General features: G+C 38.8%; 1 protein-coding gene across 1 annotated transcript in view; it reads left to right on the top strand.

Moving 5' to 3' along the window:
* Positions 1 to 22,426, top strand: part of LOC124160578 — a 360,597-nt gene that overhangs the window by 194,344 nt on the left and 143,827 nt on the right. Inside the window, exon 3 of the mRNA XM_046536463.1 lies at positions 11,211 to 12,282. Within this exon, the coding sequence (XP_046392419.1) occupies positions 12,059 to 12,282 (224 nt within the window). The 5' untranslated portion in view covers positions 11,211 to 12,058. The remainder of the gene's footprint in view (positions 1 to 11,210; positions 12,283 to 22,426) is intronic.

The following is a 22,426-nucleotide window of genomic DNA, read 5'->3' as shown; positions in this document are numbered from 1 at the left end:
GAAGAAAGCCCCTGAGGCACACAGGGTTGGGATGGGTGGATGGAAGGCCAAAAGCACCATGGAAAGGAGAGATGGCTTGGTCCACGGGATGCCACTTCTACTGTCGCGTGGGTGTCAAAATAGAAAGATTGAATAGGTTTGCTTTAATCCAAACACGATTGAATTTCAAGTAAATTAATTGATAATTGAGATTCAATTAATTAATGCGATAAGGATAGTACGGGCGTTATATAAAAGGGATATGCACTTTAAATAAATTAAAAAATCTCGAGATTAGAATTATGTATCGTAAAAAAACAATTAATTTCTATTTCTCATTTATAGGGTGTTTATAAATGAATATCAGGATTTTAACGCTTTATAATATTTTTAATATTATATTTATAGTTATAAATTATATGTCAAATGAAAGAGCAACTCAAACATTTTTTTTTTTAGCAACAATGCGCATGTGCGTGAAATGTTTCCGCCGCGATCCGCTAGAAAGCGGTAGTAGCAAAGATGGCGACTAGTGAACAGAAAGTGTTGTGTGTTTTTTGTTTCAAACATTGTTGCTAAAAAACAAAACTGTTTGAGTTGCTCTTTCATTTGACACATAATTTACAGCTGTAAGTATAATATAATAAATATTATAAAGCGTTCAAACCCTGATATTCATATAAACACCCGGTATAACTGCTTCCAAAATTACATAGCCCAAAGTTCAGTAGAATTTTTGTAAGACATAGTATATGTTTGCCCAATAATTGCTCATTTTCAATATTTGCTTGGAATCTCATCCTAACCTAAGTCACGGCCGAGCACTATTTCACATAAAATAAGGAAAGGGGGCAATTCTTCTTCTTGCGACGCTTCATTTTCGAGGATTTGTACGAAGGCGTGCTGAAATAGAGAGTGCTAAAAGCTAACATAATTCGCTAAAAGTCATAATCGCATTCGTTAGCATTCTTTATCGCAAAAATTTTCCAAAATTTCAAAAATATGCATTTATGCAAGAAAAATCTTTCTTTACAAATGATTTTATGTTGATGGATGTTGCTCTCAGTCTGTTGCAAAAATATTTTTGGTCCAAGAAGATAAACGGCGGTGCACCCAGATTATAATTTGCGGATACCTACCTATCTTCTACATCACTTTGCATTTTCTTTTTGAATTAGTGCAAATGAAATTTTCGACAGTAATCTATTTTAACCTCTAAAGTTTTTACATTATATTTAATCACCAAAAAGCGTTTCCGCACTATGTGAAGAGTGCCAACTAATGTGGAAACTGGCCTACTTAAAAAAAAAGTGAAAGGATGTGATGAAATATCCTAGGGAGGCTATGAGAAAAGAGGAAGTTAAAGAGAGAGGAGAAAGAGGGCGGAAAAATGAAAGCAATCTGTTAATATTCCTTAAAAAAGAGCCAAGCATGATAAATTTGATGAGTCAAATCCACATTACCTATCTAACAACTACGATATTTGATGAATAAATCAACATTTACCAAGAGTTGTTTGAATGACCTGAAATAAAAACAAAATAAGTAGCACAATAAGTAAACACACATTTTATCATTACTACCCGAAAACTTTCAATATTTTTTCCCTCAATTTTTTTATAAAACTGTTATGCTATATCAATGATAAACAAATTTATTCGGGTATTAAAAATCCGTTATAATATATCAAACTCCAATGTAAATAACTAATATGTACCCAGCCATGATGAAACGTTGCGGCGTCATAACTTCGGCTACTAGTTCCAAGGCAAACAAGGAAATAGATAAAAATTCAAAAGAGAAATGAAATTTTTTTTAAATCAGCAAAAAGCCTCTGCATAAAAGGGAAGCTTTCGATATAATCAGACATTTAACTGTATTCCTTATCACGGAGTAGTGAAGGAGTGAGGAAAGGTCACGTGAATTAGTGTTTTAAATTGTGGTCGGATGCGCATAGGCCAGAAATCAGCTCTCTCACACCCTTGCCCCTAGCCTCCGCTCAAACGAAAACATGGCGATGACAATAAGGGCTTTGGAGGGCTCATTGAACCCCCGAAATTATTTCCCTTGCTGCGATTACCTGCAATACATCACCTCAGTAGACCTCTAGCTCAGAGTCACTCTGTTCTTTCTCTGGGCCACCTTTTTCGACTTTATTTTTAGCAATTTTAACATTATTTTTCGACATTTCATAGAGCCTATCTATAAACAACAATGAATTTAGGCAAACTCTTCTCGGGATTCCCACCGGGTCAAACAATACAATTTAGCCAACGTTACAAGCTTCGACTCGGGGCTCATCCTCAAGGCTGCTGAATGTCGTTATATTAGTTTATGGTTTAATGATAAATTTAACTTTCAGCACCATGCAAACGAAATGTATATCTGATTCAATGAAATGTATGGTTTCCTGATGTGTGCGAATTGATAACAAAACATCAGTGTATGCAACCCGCAAGCCCTAATGTAGCCCCTGGAGCATATATCTGGCCATGGTAGTAGTTACCAGGATTTTCGGGTCGTGGGGACTGGGGATGGTGTGAGTTTCGGAAACGAGTCGGCCGCCCCAGGGCGCGATAAGGCTCTCTGCCCGGCGAGCCATGAAGGGGAGGGTGGGACCTTCCGCGAAGACCCCGGCCATCTCACATCTCCAGTTACGGCCGCGTGTTAATATATTTATGCGTCTATCTTCGCCCATCCCTCGCCCTCCTCCTCTCCCCTTGGTCCCTTCCGCCTCCCCTTCCCCCTCACCCCTATCACATGGCCTCTTTAGTGACTGCACGATAGACTTCCGGATGGGGACAACTCCTCCTTTCCCTCCGGGCCCTCTTCGCTCTCTCCCAGTATCCCCACTCCAAGGGCTCAGCGTCCGCTCGTTTCAGCACATGCATCATCGTAAAACATCCGCAGCAAAGGTGGGTGCTTAATGGCGTCCAAGGGAACGGCCAGACATTTTGGTCCGACACTTCCGCAGGAATCTGAGGGAAGAAGTCTTTCCGCGAGGGTGTGTGATCGGAGAAAAGGGATTCATGAAGTTTGATACGAAGAACATAATCTCGTTGCTTCACTACTGATGATTAGATAGGCTCGCCAATACTTAAAGACGGGAAACTTTTCACGCAAATTTTGATGGGAACAATAAAGCATCTAAAGATTTGCAAAGTTTTCAATTATATAATTCGTGAATAAGTTTCCGAGGCGAAGTAGGCCACGCATGCCTGTTATTATGTGATGTCTATGCGGTATGAGAGATTCCGGGTTCTCTTACAAAAGGTCATGGATTTGGGTTAATTAATTACTTCCCGCGAAGCCTTGAAAGGCATGCAGTATCTCTAAACAATAATACTTCAGAGGCCTAATATGCGTAGAGAAGTGACTTTTATAAATCTATCAATTTCTTTTAAACATTGACGGTTAAATTTGAGAAATAAAGACTTTCGTTGGAGGCCACCTTGAATATTGACATATTTTCAATTTTTCTAGATGTCACTGAGGGATTAGGGGGACCCCGGCACGTTAATCTACCCCTGTATCTTGCTGCTTATGGCTTTCAAAGCTGCTATTCTCATAGGCAGATGGACACCGCTAGAGACCCCGTAATCTCTCAAAAGTTATTAGTCGGAAGTGAACAATCAAGTGTGACGAACAAATAATTCCTCGTGTTACGCTTCTTGATTCATTTATAGCTACAATTGTTGCTCTTTATTACGAATCTATCAAGTAAAATACGTAGTTGATGAATTTTTACGATCACACATGTTAACTAACTGTAGTAAGCGAACTTTCAATTTGTTTCGGTACAATAAGGACTGATTATATCCTGATGATTGAACATGTTGCCCATAATCATGTAATTTATAAAATCACTTTAAGTAAATATCTGCTTCAAAATCAGCTTCTGAACCTAATATTCTGGCGAGAGCATTTCACTTACTGGTGTTTTATCTTCCAAGCTTACTATTTTATAACATCAAACATAAACAAATCGTTCAACAGATTCAGGCTTCAATTGATGATAAATAAAAGATCAGTACAAGTACAAGACCAGTACCAGATGATGGCTCAGTGAGCCGAAACGCGTTGTAAGCAGTAAAAAATGTTTGTGGAAAAGTGCTACCATCTTTTATTTATTTAAATAAAGACATCGGTTAATACAACTCAAAAAACCAAGAGTTAAAAATTCCATCATCATAAATATTACCTTATTCTGTTTATTTTCGAAGCTAATGAAAGTATTCTTCGAACCCCAGATTCTACCACAAAAGTGAAAATATTTGCTCCATACTCACACTCAAAACTACCACTCTAATGACAGCGTCAAGGTAAAAGAAGACTAATAAATATTTCATTACCCAATCATCACAGATAGTAAATGTGTCATAAAATTCTTGCGATCACTCACTCGTAACTTTGTTTCAGGCCATGAACACCATTCACTGTACTCAAGCCCGGTTTTGCTGCAGAGATAAGCGGTAATCAGGGATAGTACGACTGAGGTCTGATATGCGTAGACAAGTGGTCTTTAGAAACCAAACAATTATTTTAAAAGTTAAATTGTTTATCTGGCGAAATATTTTTTTTATGAGAGCTGCCTTGAAGATTTCCACAGTTTAAATTTTTCCAGATACTATTGGGATGGTGGGGATGACTTCCCCCCTCCCCCCATTTGCCATTGCCCAAAACAGTAACAGGTAATCACAGGAGACCGCAAGCCTGTTGCTTAGGAAAATAGTGAGCGTAAAACTTCAAGGAATGTTGTTAATACACAAATTTCCACGCAGACACTCCTTTATCTAGCTCCTAAGGTCGCATTTAAGCCTGGAAAAGTCGCAAAACTTCCGTTACAAGCCTTCTGCCTGTGCTACAACACGGAGGGAGACCATTCATGTGGAATTTGGCGAATGGCTCGAATTTACCAATCCCCGCCCTCTCTCCTCCTTCCCCTTGTTTACCCTCCGTCCACCCCTCCCTCTGCCGCCCCTCTCTCCCAATCCCCTCTCCATCTCCCCACCCTCCACACTTCCACCTCCCTCTCCTCCACGACTCGCTCGTTTTCCGACCGACCGACTTTTCCCCCTCTCCCCGTCCCTTTTCCATGGATATCCACCGACCCTTTGCTCTCCCTTTCCATCCATCCCTCCATCAGTTCTGTTCACTAAATATATATTTATTTATTTTTTCTCCAAGATATAAAGCGAACGCTGCGGTCGGAATCGGTTTTGTTAACTCACTATGTGACCCGCCGCCGCCGCTGAGAGTGTATGTGCGTGAAGAAGGATGTCAACATGGAGTCGGGTCTGATTAAAGAGGAAATATGTCGTTAGAAAAACGCCGACAAGGTAGTACCATGAAATATAAGAACGGAGACAGTGGGCTTCCAGTAAAGTGCATCGAATAATCCTCGCCCACATGACTTATCCGCGGACTAACACGGGAACAGAAATTCGCTCTAAGAAATAATTAAAATAATGGAAGCAGTCACATATTAAAGGGAGAATATCTTTGATAAAAACTGATTACTGTTATGAAGAATGAGTTTTATCAATTTCACTCCATGGACTGAAAACTTAAAAAACTCAATGCATGAGGGCTAATGTGGTTTTGAAACTTTTTTTACTTAATATACCCGATTCTCATCTAATTTGGATGAAAAAGAATCTTAACCGTGAATTATAACATTAAATTTAATAACATAAAACAACAAGTCGTAGAAACAAAATTGGCATTTCTTTTACGGTTTTTTTATATCTATTATTAAAACTCGTTCAGGCCAAAAATATGAATTTCATAAAATTATTTTAACTTAAATCTGAATGATTGTAAATATTTATATTCTACTCACCTATGTGGTAGAAAGTTGTAATAAAGTCGTGCATAAAACTGGCATTTTTGAGTTACGGAAGTGACCGACAGTTTGATAATTTTCGACACCGATGAAGGTAATGAAAAAAACGGTGGGGAGGTAAGTTTCCTAAGCATTTACTTTTTAAATAAATAATTTTTCTCCGATACAAGCAGCAAATGCTGGAGTTTGAAGGAGTTTTATTAACTAGTAAGTAACCATTCGCATGAGCTAGAGCATTAGAAAAACAAGCCAACGAAAATCAAGCTTCATTTCATAGAAAGCGCCGATGTAGGACCATACCAATGCTAAGGAACGTTGCAAAAGGCACCAAGATCCAATGTGCTTACAGCAAGTCAGCGTACTCTGATTTAAATTCCCTTCGCGTGACGAATATAAGTGGTGAGTTGGATTGGATATGAGTTTATAATGAAAATGCCCACCACTACCGTTGAACCCAGGGTCCATGGATAGAAACTCAAAATGGATCAAACCATGCACTTTAGCCACTTCATCAATCCATTCAAATACCTCCAAAATACCAAGTGAGAATACTAAACACTATAATCAACGGAAATAGGAGAGAGTCAATGCAATTAACGCAAAAAATTATTACCTTTTTTGTTGTTTATACAAGTAGCTTCTGGTGAGGCAATGGTTCAGGAGGACTGGACTTGCATCTTTAAGGAATTCATCATATATATTATTACAGAAAGGTATTTTTCTGTCATTCCGTGTATGCTCCGTTAATGCAGCACCTACAGTAATAAATGAGGTATATTTTTAAGTGTTGAATCACCGGTTTCTGACGAAAATACAATCTCAATCTCAAATTTCACTACTTGTCTATTAGTTTGACTAATGAGTTTCGATTTTTCTATGTGGATTACTCGCTCGAGGAATGAGACATCGTGCGTAAGGAACGTTAAATGCAACCTCGAGTATAAAGAAAGAACCGTATGATACTGACGTCACCATAGGGAAATTACATGGGATTCTGGACTTTAACTCAAAACGAGACTTGAAAAATATTCTAACGGCCGTATTCATAGTTTCCTTAGTAAGCTACTAACGCCTAAGTAGCGTTCTAAGTAGTAGCATACTAGCAAAATGGTATTCATAGATCGTTAGTAAGGGCTACTAAGCTTAGTATGCTACTATCTTAGTAGCCGGTTCTTAGTCGCCCTCCGGCCTTGTCTAAGGGAGCTACTAAATATGGCGGACCGTTGTGGATGACCGAACTCCGGTTTTCTTTGTATACTGTTATAGAGTTTTTATGCATTTGTGCCAAAATGGAAGACGAGAATCCATTCTTCAAGTAAGGCAGGCAACGTACGTAGTGTAATTGTTGACAGGAATTGAAAGTTTTTCGTAGCTGCGAGGAAGCTACGACTTGCAGTGAACTTGTGCCTCTAGTGTAAGTGAACACAATTTGTACATTCAATGCGCCCCTAAGTGAATTGATTACATATAGACGATGAAGTAAAGAGTGAAGCGACAATTGAAGTGATTTGTGAGTGTATGAGCTTCGACAAAATTATTTATTTCTTTCATACTGGTTTAACCATTTCGATCAAAGATATCTACTAGCTGATGCGAAGGGGATGTGTTTCATATTTGAAGCAGTTGTTCTTTAGGGATACAGCAAGCGATTATAAATTTTCATTCGTTTGTGCGCTTTTAATTTGTGTTTGATTATATTACTTATTCTAGTAACTTTATCGTGAGCTTTCGGCAGTGTTTACATTCCGCGTATTTCGTTGCGCTATTGTTTTTGTTTTGGTTACGGTACGAGTGATAGTGGAGAGTGAGATTGGAAGTTTGTTGATGTTACCATTTCTGGTTTAAAAATTTGTATCAGCCTATTTATTTCATTGTCTACGTAATGGTAATGTGAAATAACACCAACTGATTCTAAATCATTAGTGATGCGTGGGAAGTGAGATGTGAAGAATTCTTTCGAACGTCAACGAGTGCAAATTCTTTTGGTGTGTGCAGAGTGATTAGATCTGATTAGAACTGATTATCATTGTTTACTAGAGCTACGTTATAGTGTTTAAATTAAGTATGAGTCAAGCTTTTCATTGAACCAGTTGATTCAGAATGTACGGATTGTAAGTGTCATAAAGACAGCTCGTGAAATGTGAAGTGAAATGTTTTGTGCGTTGTAGTGCTATTTGTGATATGATAAGCAATAAATAAGTAAAACAAGTTACGTTAATTATGCTTTGTTTTTTACATTAACCACCTCTAGTAAAGTATATGCCGTATATTTCCGCACGCTGTCAATATTTGAAATTTTTAAATGTAGCGAAGCAGATTGTTGTTTCCTTGACTGACATTTTAGGAGTTGCAAACATATGTTACTAATTGCTCGCACGTAGGTGTTTGTAACGTAATAAATGTGTATCATTCACACATTTATCTCAACGTTATTTTCTTAACGTTTCATTTCTGCATTGCAAAAGTTTTCGTTTCTACTCCGACATTGAGGTGTATTTCTGCTTTCCGAATACAGATATGTATAGTACTGACGTTGCTAGTTATGTTTTCCATACTAATCACGCATACACTAATGGAAACAAATATCGGAAGTGCAAACAATACGCAATGTATATGATCAATAAATATACGGCCGTTTGTAAAGCGATAACTGCATCTCAAACATACAAATGCTTGCAAAAGTATTACTCATAAATCTACCCTTTCCCAAAGGTATTGCATAATTTTTGTGTACAGCAATCAAAAAATATGTCTGAGATGCGATATCACATCGAATTATCCATTATGAAGTAAAAATTTCAATGCATTTTGCTGAATCAATTTCTTTTGTTTGATAGTGTTACGAATTCTCCGCGCCGCGGAGGAGTCAGATGCAGTGTTGTCAAGCGTAGCCTAGCGGGTTGAACCCAAATCGCTACCGAGTATCGGCTGCCGAGCTGGCTAGTAGCATACTAAGTTAGTAGCTCACGTAATACAATCCATGAATATCATATCTTAGTTGGCGACTAAAAGGTCTTAGTAGCCGACTAAGTTAGTCGCCCTACTAGCGTGTTTTAGCGGAAATCTATGAATACGGCCGTAAGTGTCTTAATTCCGTACGCTCCTAAGTTATTCTAGGGAGCATACGACTGAAAATTTTTCTAAGTCCAGACAATCCAAGATGGCGCTAGGCGCATTAAAAAATGACAACACGCTATGCGCATGGTATAATAAACTATTTATAAACCTTTAACATAAAATTGTACATCACCAAAAACACCAATGGAAGCAGAATCGGGGGTCAAATTACTTTTACAAAATACAATTAAACGATCTTCAGGTTTAAATTCCATACACCTCTTAGATGTTAATACATTTGAAGAAACAGTGGTACAATGTTCCTTTTGATAAGATTGAAAATTATTCATTGGAATAGTTTTATAACACAATACATCAGATGCAGGAAAACTTTCCAAACCACCAATATTCATGGTAACATTATTAGGGATCCTTGCAAAACAGATAGTAAGCCAATATGAACCAATATGAATTATACACCTTATTCTCTATTAAAAACCCAATTACACCGTTTCCTTAACATACTTATTTCCTGACAGCGTGAAATTGCGAAATTTTCGCACGGGTTACCAAGTTTAATCAATCAATGTAATTATGTGTTGAAAAGACTTCTCTGTTGCATATTTTATTTGATCCAACTGCAATGATCTAGAAAAGATTGGCCACTCGTTCTGCTGGTGTTTACGGTGATAGCCTCAACACGCCCACATTAAAGATGACGTTCTTCAGCTGTTGATGCGAGTCACCGCTGGCCACATCGCCTCTCCCTTCTAACCCCCGCCGTCGCCGCCCCTCCATCCAACCATCCCCCCATGGGTGGCGTCTTTGTCACCCCCGACTCCATCCCCAGTGTCGCCCTCCATTCTCTCCACGGCGAACCCTTTCTACAAGGAACAACGACTCCTCATTATCACGATTGAATCGCATGCCCTGCTCCGCCTTCTTCCCCTCTGCACTCATTTTCTCCCTCGTCTGCCTTTTTCTTTGCACTCGGGCCGATCGATGCGTAGTCGTTTTTTTACAGTGATTATCTACGCGTTAAATAATGCATACGAGAACTCGTATACTTGGAGGTCCTAATGAAAACAAACATTTAATTTACACATAATACCAAGTAAATACATAAATTATAATTTAAATCAGTTCTAACGAGCATATTTGCTAATTACTAGCTCATATTATTTCTTCGCATCGTGAAGTGTACTGTGATCAAAAAGAGATTTACTTATTCTTTGCGATCCCGTTAAGGAACTTTAGAGAAAGGTCCTAGAGCAATAATTTTATTGAGTTCACAAATTAGTGATAGAGCATATTATATTATCTTAAGAGGATTTTTGAATTCAAGAAATTTCATTCAAAGGAATGAAACTTTCAAGTTTTTGCAAATTGATATTCTTTAAGAATTGTGCATGTTTAAGAACTGTGATTTTTACTACTAATTCATTTATTCTGCAACATAAAGGGCAATGGGATTTTTTCTCTTGCATGCTAAACCTTCCACGGTGATAGTGCATAATTCAAATGATAATCACTAGAATTAGTGTTATAGCATAGGTGTGACGTCTTTCTAATCCATGTCGTACTTCACATTTCCCAAATATCACACTGTTGCACAATATTTTCCGTCAAAAAAGTTAAAAAATCTAAATTAACATTCCAGACATTAATAACAATCTATCATTCATAAATCTCAATGATAAAATAACTATGTATGTATTGAATGCCTCGTCTAATAGCGGCAATTTTTCCAGGAAAGGTATACCCTGGGATATTTTATCATTCAAATACCACTTTATTGGTACTTTTGCAATTTTTTCTATCAATTATTAAGCTATATATCAATTTATTATCCGAATTAATTTCAGCAGCACTGTTAAGATCCCCTTCTTAATCTACGATACTTAAACGTAAGTAATCTTTATAAAAAGTCACAACCCAGTGACATTTATTCACTTCATTACAAACGTCCAAGTAATGACCATGATTGAATCATTATTTCTGGAGTAATTTTGAAGTCATTATATTCACATAGAGGAATTGCCTAAAGATTTTTATATAAAATACTATGGAAATCTTGATTATCAATTTCCGCCCCACTTAAAATCAGTCATACTGACACACCGGGTTTTTTATATTAAGTAATAATTTACTCGATATACCAATTCAATACCATTTTCCTATCCTGATCTATACTTAGTACTATTTCTGCTAACTGAAAAAAGCAACAGCCTGAATTATTCTCTACAAGCATTTCCTCTCCATAATGAATAATAAACTTTATTCTCATTTTGGTACACAGAGCACTAAAGAGGATCAATTCTCTTTTCAGGTGAACAACTGCAAAATTTGGAATACCTTTGGAAGGCCAAACTAACGAGGACTATTCGAGTGGCGGCCACTGGATTACACAATAGATAACTAAACAGCAGGGGAATATCGTACAAGGTGAGAGAGGCGAGGTTTTAGTGGGTGGGAGACACTTCTCAAGGGTTACTAGGGGCGCAGATGACGGGGAGCGGGGCGGGAGGAGCGGCCCTCCGACCCTGATGGTGGAGATGGACCTCCCTCGGCCGTTGAAGTCTCCGCGGAGAAAAGCGCCTTCTCCGCCGACCGCAGCCTCCCCTCCTCAACCCACACGATTCTGCTGGAATTAGCTCACGTCAATCTTTCTCAAAAACATCTAATACAATTCACTAGGACGTGCAGGAAGAAAGAATAATTCCATCGGCTACATTGACGGCATAGCTGATCGACCGCGCCAACTTCACATTGATTATTCTTCCGGTCACTAAGGGAACCATCGCCATTCTAGCTATAGAAATCTGCGGTGTGTTTATATATTCATAGGTGTTCTGTCGCAGGTGTAGGGACGGATTCGCTGAGTGGCACAGATTTCTCTGCGGGTCCGTCGGTATCACCGGCGGCGAGAATCACCGTAAACTTCGCCGCGGACGTACCATCGTCCAGAGCCAGCACCAAGGGGACGAGATTAGGCAGAAATGACGCCGGATCGACGGAAAAGCTGAGAAGATAGGAGAGGGTGGTAGAGGAGGAGGCTAAGTCACCCTAGGAGAAGGGCAAAGAGGCTCCTTCCCCGGTGCTTTGGAGGGGTACGGTTAAAGCAGCCCAGGAGAAACAGGGTTCCCCGTCGGAAGAAGGCTTAGGGCGGGGAATAACATGGGTTCGGCTCCAGACGGTGACGTGGTGGTTGAGGCGATGGATTTCTGGGAGGAGGACGAGGATGATGAGGAGGATGATTCGGTGGAGGACGGCGGGCGGGCGGCGGCCGTGTCGGTGGACTTCGAGGGCGAGGCGACGGGCAGCCACGAGGGCAACGAGACGGATTCAGCCAACAGGACGGCGCCCATCTACTCCATCGGGCCGGATTTCATCTCTCAGTGGTGAGTTTTTCTTGCAGCAGTCTCCAGAAATATTTTATGTGGGCTGTGTAAGAAATAACTATAAATCAAATTCGTGCTTGATATGACAATATTTATAATTGACAAGACAGAATTAAAGGAGTAAGTCATCTTTAAAATTTATCAAAATGGATATTCACGAAAAGCTATGCCCTAGATGATGAAAAACCTGCAACTGGACTCACGACCTTTTGGTTAGTGGGCAAATATTAAAATTCAACGCCAAGGAAGAAAATTTTTGTTCGAGAATAACAATTTGAACAAATTTGTTGTTGATCAATGGAAATATATTGTAAAATAATAGAAACTTCATCCACCATAACTAATGGCTCTACTTGTAGGAAATAGACACCTTTTGAGAAAGTTATCAAAGGAAGGCTATGGATTTAAAACCCATTTCAGGCACATCACATACGAATGTGAGCATGATTTTAAATAAACCTTGAAGATACTACATTGAAAATAATTGATATTACGCTCAATCTTTGTAACCTATAATAGTAATTACTCTTCTCTATTGATCTGACTAGTCTACTGAACTTTTTTTTTAAGTAATCCCCCCCCCCTCATCATAACGTGTGGGTCGATGGCCCACTGACTCTACATTGGGTAACAGCAAGTATATATGCAGCCACTTTTTTCGCCGTATTTCACGTAGCGAGTAGATATCTGAACCATAAATGTGACTTATGAATGATATTTTTTTAAGGAATATAATCTGAAATCGCAAAATGTGTCAACCACCCATCTCGAGGAGCATTATTCAAATTTTTAGAAAATATTTAGTATATATTGCCTCTGTGGTATTTTGATGTATTTAAAATTCACTAACTATACTTTTTAAATCAAGACATAACATTCTAGGGGTGAAACTTACAGTTAGGTATAGGATAGATGAATAAAGTTGGTCAAAAATAGTCTTTTTCCCCTACTGTTAACCTATTTGATGAGATCAATCGGTGAAGATTTCTGTATTTAGTAGTGTTAGAACAGGTCTATGGAGGGAAACTTGACTTGTTGGAGATAATTTTTGCGTACCACCTAAAAGTACAGAAAACTTATTTATTATCAGTCATTTTTAATAAATTTGATAGTACAATTTTTTGCTTGCTTAAAGTATTCTTAATAACTAGTTTTAAATCCAAAAAAACCATTCGAAGATTCTCTTTCGTGAATGATAGAATTTGGTGATAGAGTGTACTCATATTAGAGTGCTTATGCACATGCTATTCTCCATATATTCAATTTGAAGATAAGGAATATAGTATGTACTGTTAGTTAGGAGACCAATGGGGGAATACTTAAGCTACCACGCTGAAAGAAAACATGATATTATAAGAAAAAATTATTATAACTACTAGGAATACATAACCCCTTTGATCTTAGAGATACGGAAGGAAATGGTCAATTACCCGTAAAGCTATCCACTTGTTTTGATGCGAAGATCCTCCCTTCATTTGAATGTCTCCTGAACTATATTTTCTGAGTACCAAATTCTTTGAAACAGCATCAAATCATATACTGATTTCAACTTATTAAAGAGTGATTTTGCATAAATCTTTGTAAAAATCAACCATAATTTCCATTTTACATCATAAGCTACGGTATCAGTGAATGGGAAAGAATACATCCTGCTCACACGTCTTGGAAATAAGCACTCTAGTAAGAATTTACTTTCGGAAAACTGACAGCGCATAGGATCGGAAAGAAGTTTCTAATGATGAGAAAAATTTCCTGAAACCTCAATCTTTAAGAACCCACTCAAAGCGAGAGTAAGAATGATAATTTTTTATTTCCGCAATCATCCACCGACCATCTTTTGCCTTTCTTGTAACTACCCTAACGGCCTGACCTCACCATTTCCTAACCCTTAACCTCAGTAGCTCACCCACTTTCAACCTTCGACTCCGATGAAAAGAACCCTTAGGAATAGACTCTTCTTCCTAGATCTCCTTGCTGAAATCTCAAGGCTATGCCTATCATCCTCTCCATGTTAACCCATCTCGCAAGGCCCTTCCATCCCCAATTTGCCTCCAATTCCATTTTTCAACGGAGCGCACGGAGGCGAGGGTTAGAGTGGAAGAGAAGAGAAGCATCCCCCAACTCCTATCCTCAACCTCTTTGATGAATTATTATGGATCCGAAAGTGGAGATGTGGAATATTGTCGTGGTAAACTGAGGGGGAGGAGGAAGCTGAAGATAAGGGCGTGGGATGGAGGTAAGGGGTCAAGTTTGGTAGGGAAGAGGAAAAGGGGGATGAGTAAAGAAGTGCATGAAGAAGAGGAATCGGAGCTCAACTCAAGTGGGGAAGGGTTCAAGTGGCCCTAAGGAGGTGAGGGAGCAAGGAAAGAGGTCAAAGGGAACGAAATGGTTACAATCAAAGCCGAGTGAGAGAAGGAGGCACCTATAATGGAAGATGATCCAGTCGAATACTAGATCTGTTGTCAATCATCGTGCATTAGAATGTGTTCACGTAAGTCGGCACGTTTTGCTCTGTCATCCTGACAGCAAAGCGATAAACATTTCACTTGGAAATAGTGAGAATAAGAGATATTTACCAAAAATAAGATTCGCGGATACGTAATTTATCAAACTTGTAACTTTTCAATGGCATCCCCCGAAAGTGCGTACACTCATATAAAAAATATTAAATGAATAAATCGCTCTATGGTCATCATTGGGCTGAGGACGTTTCTGGAGGCTCATAAAAAAGCACGCAAAGAGGCAGCATAAATCAAGCTTCTACACTACGGTATGGGGCCTTTTTTATGTGGTCTCCTTGTGAGGAGGAGCCATGGGAGAAGGTAAGAAAGGAGGAGAATGTTAGGTTGAGAAGGAACCCTTTTTGAGTCCGAAGGAAGAAATGAAGTAGTTAGGGAATTTCAGAGGACGTGGAGGAAAATATGAATTCGTTAGGGTTACGTTGGAACGGTCGGGAGGAAAAGGGAAGAAGATAGAAAGGGTAGAGTGGAACAGCTCTTCACAAAGTCAGGGATCGCGGGCGCTGTTAAAAAAACGCAGCAGGTAAGGAGTAAGGGTAGAAGTGGAGACGGAAGGGTAATTGGTGATGGCTAAAAGGGAAAGAGCAGAACTTAAAGTCTCGAGATCCGGGGATGCTTTACGAGAGCAAAGACTGATGGAGTCATGCCCTTCCCTCGGAATACGTTTTAAATTCCATTTTAAGTCCCAAAGCCAACGCTCATTACCATAGAGATTGAATTAGGGAAATAAATACCAGGGCTGAATGATAATGATCGACAAACGAGCGCCAACAGCAAGTTAAGCCCAAAGATACAATCTCCAGCGAACGTGACCATGTGACGTTGTTAGCATGATAGAGTAGATATTGAAATGAATTGGTTAGGATTGATTCAAATAATTGTTACGCCAGATTCACTGATTATAAATAGTATTAAAATACGTTGGAAATCAATTTTTTAACAATTTTGTGCATAGACTTTGTTTGCACATCGCTTTTTTTATCAACCCTATTCTTTCCATGATCAATTTCTTGAACCTTTAATCATGCATAATTTTGGGATATCACACAAGCGATTTAATATATATCGTTTTCTGATAACTGTAAAACGGCCTTTTTTAACTAGTATTGTACTTGAAGCTGAATCTCCATATACTTTACGTTCCAAAGAAAGCTACAAACGACTGGATTGTCTTAACCCAAGCCTACGGTAACATTGGTATCTTCATTTTACGAGATGAACTTTCACAATGAAGGAAAATATTTCTTTATCCTTAGACGTGGAATAGAATCCTTGGTTTTGCTTTGCAAAACGATACAAATGTTAGTGAAAAGAAACAATGCTTAATTTAGACATAGACAAGGAATCACCACATAATTTTATAGTACTAATGTCCGCACTGTCATTCGAGTCAACAAATTTTCCTTCCTTGTCTATTGATGTTAGCCGCTCGTTAATTCTTTTTTCACAACTCAGACTCCCATAATCATTACAGTTCGACAGATACTGAGGTGGCCTTATGGATCTCCGTCTAAATTATTTCATTCTGCATCGTATTGTCCACACCACTACCAAGGCTAACTCACTTCTCCAAAAAAGAAAACCTACTCATATCCTCCAGAACGTCAAAAACTCCTCACCACATGAGGGGTCAGGCGAGAGGAGGAGAGTGAATCGGGAAGGGGTAAACGAAAAATCCCGCCGCCAAGTCCCAGAAATCGTGAATTTTTTCATCTTTCAAATGGGCAGGATATATTAAATTTTGAGAGTCAACCGCTCTCCCATAGAGATCAACCACTTAATTCAAAGACAGGGACACCTCCCAGACTGCAGTATCCACCCTCTCTTTTCATTCTGACGTGGCTATTGGCTGGCTTTAAATGACCCACGAATGAATGGGGATTGAAAATTTTCCAGTTCATTCATAAAGCATTGTCTGGTAAACTCCCTCCCTATCGGCAAATACCTCAATTTATTCTCAGCAGAATGCAAGTTGTGGAGTTATGGGAGAAAAAGAGTGAAAGCGCCGAAAATCGAAGTATGAATGGAAATTATATAGCTTGCTTGCCCTTCCTTGAGTGTACTACGCCCATCATCTTGAAAGCATTAAAATTTCAAATATTTTGTTAGCAGTTGACGATCATCATTCGTTTGCTGGATTCTTTTCTCGTTCACTTTCGACTTGGTCACTAAGACTTTCTCAGGTGGAAAGTTGATGAAATGCCGAATGAAATTTACAATTAATTCTCAGAAGTGGCTTTGGTAATCTAAGCTATACCAGGTTGAAGTGGTGGCTGAAATGCTCGCTTCCCACCTTGAGAGTCTGACTTCAAATACCGGAGGTGGTGGAAATTGTTTTAGAGCCTGCCTGATTTCTGCTTGAGTGCTCCGTGGAGAGCGCTTCAAGAGCACTACTTCCCTCGAATTGGATGACAAGCAGGTGCGCTCGGCGCATTTCATTAAGAGCAGCTTAATACCGTCGCCGAGTTTCCCTCCACACTTCTTTTTCTACCCTTCCGTCATGGCGAAAATGACATTAGATCTCCATACCGTTACTCTAAATGTGTTTATAATTTGTTTTTCAAACTTTCTCGCTTTATCTATAAAAAAAATTATACGGGATGTATGTAATCGATTGGGGTATCTACCTTTTCCAAAACTTAGTGAATTTAACTAATGCGAGGTAACGTTTTCCTCCAGAGCTTCCAAACTTCATGAATGCTGACGAAAACATGAGAACGCAGTGATAGAAACGACAGAATGTTTCCGGTTTTTTTAATGGCCATCGACCGTGTAGATGAATGATATGATTTCAAGGGAACTTCGCCAAAGGAGAATCGAGAAATAGAAGTTGGTGTGAAGGTTGAAGATCGATGGCTGAGACAAAAGAGAGACATTTCCGTTTATGAGGGAAGCGCGGAAAACGAGATTGCGGGCGGAAAGAAAAGATTTCAGGAAAATGATTGAAGGGTTACAGAAAGGAATGGCGCACTTAAAAGACCAAAACTTCATGTCAATTTCAAATTTATTTTTTTTATTCTGGCGAAGGTGGGCTTTAAAAAGTTTGTTCTTTTCCCTGCATCATTTCCTCCGTATGTCATAACACTCATCTCTTTCAATGGGTCGGCATTTTGTCTCCCTCGATAGTTTTTCACGGAAAAATGATTAATATTTCGTCCGTTAGCATATTTGGTTACAACGCTGCCTTTTAATAAAATTTCCTCCTTCGTCTTTGGCGAAAGCTCCGTTTTAATATTCCCGGCGAGCGCTTTATTGACACAAAAGAACCTGATGTTATCAGCTTTTTTCCTTTATATTTTCATTTAGGCATTAATTACTTTTTTAATTATTATATTCTCACAAAATGTTGGTATTTATATCTTAATGTCGATTTCTATTTAATCGAAGAAAGTACTTTAACTGATAAACTGCTCAAAAGCAGATAATGTAGTTGGAACATTACCACTGAGTCGGCCTCTGTGATTTTAAGATTATGATTTATTATTATTAGAGTATTCACGCTACTCATGAAAATATTTATGCACTTAGAAATCCGAAATTATCATTCGGTCAATTAGACATTAGATGAAAAATAATGATTGAGCAGATGTTATTACTCAGTAGATAGATTATTAGCTTAAACACTCCCCGAATAGTAATAAGAAAGGTCTTTAAAGAGGAACATTGATACATGATTTTTGAATTCAACTAATAGGTTTTTAGTGATAAAGAAACGGTGAAAATTATTTCCGTTTGACGAACGCCTAAATATAAATATAATAACAATAATAAAAATAAAAAATACAATAAAAATACAAAATTAGACATATCATACAAGTCATATTCAAAAGAAAAAAAATCCTCAGAATAAATAGTAAAACTAACCAAAGATGCAGAAATAGACTGTTGTTTTAAGTTATAGTTTACTCATGATATAAACATGGCTTCGTGATATGTTTCGGCCTATGAAAATTAGGAATGAAAGGCTTTTAGTACCAAGGCCATATTTGATTACTTTCATCACTGGTTTTGGAGGAATGAGTGACCCCCAATTCTTCTGCTATATCGATTGTTCAACGCAAGAGGAGTCCGGAAGAGGCAGAGATACTTTGTGCGAGGCGACAAAAGTGAGCGAATGACAAATTTAGTCCCATTCTCCCGGGAAAATTAATGGTGCGGAGGATATTTAACCCCAGGGTTGGCCCCATATGACCTTCTAACGCCGCCGATCGCATCTCACCTCGCTCGGGGGCACTCGCCTTTTCTCAAGATCCCGAGAGTCGAGGTGGCGATGAGACAGGGGGGCCTTTGAGAGTGACGGAAGGGGGATTCTGAGAGCTGTGACGTTTAATTTGGCCCCCGTCGGAGTTTGGAGACAAGATAGCGGTGATAGAGATAGGTACGGGAGAGGGGAGGGTGGCACCGAATATGAAGCGGATAAATGCGAAGGAGCGAACAAAGGGGACTACGAAGAGGAGGTCCCAGTGCATCCCGTAAAAGCTTGGTCTTTGTTGTGTCTTTGAGTGCATTTCGCACGAATACTACAAAAGAGGATCCTTAAGTCGGCTTCTAAATGTGTTGTAAACCACCACGCATTTATAGGTTTACAGAAGTCGCCACTCGTGTCGCTCACGGACAAATTGATCCGAATTTCTCGGGGGAAATAAGGTATGATTAGGGGCGTTGACAAAAATTTACATTCATGATGATGTGATTTATCAAATTCATAGCTCTTCAATGCTATTCCTCGCAATTAAAACAATTATACCGCAAAATATTGGAAAAAAGTGGATCGCATTGCACTCATCACCGCTCCGCGTACATTTTTTAAAACCGATGAAAATGCGACCGAAGCGGCAACAGAAATCAGCCTTTTCTAGGATGGAATTTGGCCTCCTCTATACAGTCCCCTTGGTATTTCGGTTCGGTTTTCAAAAGTTTCCACAGTGGCGGCGTTGGGCGCAGAGCGATCTTTTTTCTCAATATTCACTATATAATATTTACAAACGTGAGCAATAGTATTGAAAATTTACGAGTGCGACGCAATCGATTATCATGAATACGAAATTTTAACCGATTCCGGCGTGATGTAGTGGAAGTTCGTTCTATTGGAACGAAATATTAATAGGACGTATTGAAATGTATTATCTATACCACATAACTGTGGAAAAAATACAACTACTTTTTATTTCAATAATATGAATTTTGGTCAACGGCCAAAATTTAAGCCTATTATTCCGTGAAATTCGGATCGCTCTGTCCGGTAGAGACGCGAGTGGCGACTTTAGAAAACCCTTTTAAAGGAGCGGTGAGTGAAAACGCACGAAGTATCAGGCTGGAGAGTCCTCTAATTTATATATTCATGTCTATAGGGGAAGAATACTTGTGGGCCACGGGAGAATCAGAGATGGATAACGCGGGGGACGGTAGCCTCAGACCAGTGTCGTGTAATGAACATATATATTCTACGTTCAATGGTTTCCGGCTCAAATTTGTGGAAGTTGAAGTTCACAAATGGCAAAACGACTTCGTTTTCTTCCACGGATTTATTTTTTGGCACAACATGTTTCAACCTCAAGATGTCATTTTCAAGTACTTGAGGTTGAAACAAGTTGTACCAAAAAAATGAATCCGCGGAAGAAAATGAAGTCATTTTGTCATTTGTGAACATATTTTCTCCGTACGCATCGCAACATCTGTGTATATATTAGTACAATTCATCATGGAAGGAGATTATTTTAAACCACATAAAGTTAATTATTATTACATTTTATGTGGTTTAAAATAATCTCCTTCCATGATAAATTGTACTAAAAATAAATTTCAATATAGAAAATTAAGATAAAGTCATAGAACTAGTAAGAAGACACTACCAAATCTTTAAGCGTCGTGCGATAGACCTCATAACAACTAAGAATATGCTTCATTTCAGGGGGAGTGGGATCCCTGTCCTCTGAATTTAGTCCGAGGCTCAGAGTAAGGACAGAAAAAGGAGATTTTTAAATTCTACTTAATCAGTCAAAATTGAAAATTCCAGATCCTGTGATACCCACGCATCCCCTTTCTACCTCTTATGTCTGAAAAGGTCATTGATTAGCTGCTTCCGACGACGATATTGTTTGAATTTTGCGTAATTTTTTTTACATATTGTTTTACTCGATCGAAAATTTTACATTTATATAATTTTACAGTGAGGGTATCAGGATTAAAGGAATATCTAATAGTATTTCTCGTTAATTTGTAGGTGTTTATATGCCTTACGATATTGCCCCGCTGCCCTGGACATTTGAAATTTACACGCCTGTTGCTAATTCTAAGGTGTGATCCACCCTCATCTATCCAACCAATATTCGGTAAAATCAGTGAGTAACTGAAGCCTTGGGACACTCCCGTACAAAAATACTCGAAGGTCGAGGTGACCCACTGAATGATAGAAAATCACGCGCTTGTTACATAGCTTGCAGTGAGCTCTATTTTCACCTATCTAATTCAACCTTCAGGTTGATTAAGTGAGTCATCTGTAATCACTGATTGGAAATTTCTAAGTCTATAATTTCTAATTTTTTCCGGTTTCCATGACAATGCAGAGGTTGTGGTTTCAAATTTGGCGTCCTCAGCTTCTGCTTAATGCCCAGCCACCTTTTGAACACTGATTACATTTACCCACTCCAAGATATGGAGAGTGTAAATGTGGAGGAATGCAAGTTTGTTGCCGGGAAGGGGCTTGGGATGAGAGTTGAAGGGTGAGGGAGGAGGAGGGGGCGAAAGAGATGGAGGGGAAATGTTGAGGACGAGGGATTCTCAGGCTGAAAGTGATTGAAGCGAAGGACGGGGGTGGGGTTGACGGGGGTTTTGGAGTTGGGAGAAGCGTATTCGCGGCGTCGGTGGAGGCCACGGATCAGCCCATTTTCGCCCCGTCTAATATTCGATTCATTGACGTTCCGGCGGTGGCGTTAAATCGACGGAGTTTTCAGGTCCTTCACCCGATAATTTGTCCCAAAGCGTGCGTCGCTTCGATAGTCACCCGTTTCTTTCTCATCCCTGTCACTCTTTACTGAACGACATACCATTTAAATTCCATTTTCATGTATTTCACGCCAGAATTTTAAGGTTTTGAATGCCTTTTCGAAAACAAAACTATCGAAATTATTGTATTCGTTTCATTCTCAGTCACTGTAGCATTGTGAGAGCAGCATTGTTCCTGTTTTGCGCCGCATGCGGGTGCGATGAAAGTAGCATTTTTGATTTCCTCACAATTTAAAAAAATTATAGTGAAGCCTGTTGAATCGCGTACTCTGTTTTTATTTCCATGCGCCTACTTTCATAACAAAGAAAAAAGGAGGGAAATATAGGCAATTTTCTCAATTTCATGGTAGCGTCTAGCTACAATACAATGTATCACTTAAACTGAGATTGACAACCACAAATTCAAAAACTGTTTTGTCCTCTTGTGACCTAACTTTATTAGACTCAATATTATGCTCATATGACCTCTTAATGTTTTTAAGCATTGATTTTGCATTCGCTTACGACTATATATATATATATCACATATTTCTTTTTCTTCAGAATTCATAGATTATATTTCTCCAGTGCTCCAAAAATTACACCATAATGTATTGAAAACTTATAAAATGTAAATTAAG

The sequence above is a fragment of the Ischnura elegans genome, chromosome 1 (genome assembly GCF_921293095.1).
Source record: "Ischnura elegans chromosome 1, ioIscEleg1.1, whole genome shotgun sequence".
Lineage (NCBI taxonomy): Eukaryota > Metazoa > Arthropoda > Insecta > Odonata > Coenagrionidae > Ischnura > Ischnura elegans.
Note: the sequence above shows the minus strand (reverse complement) of the source record. Positions and strands in the feature narration are given on the sequence as shown.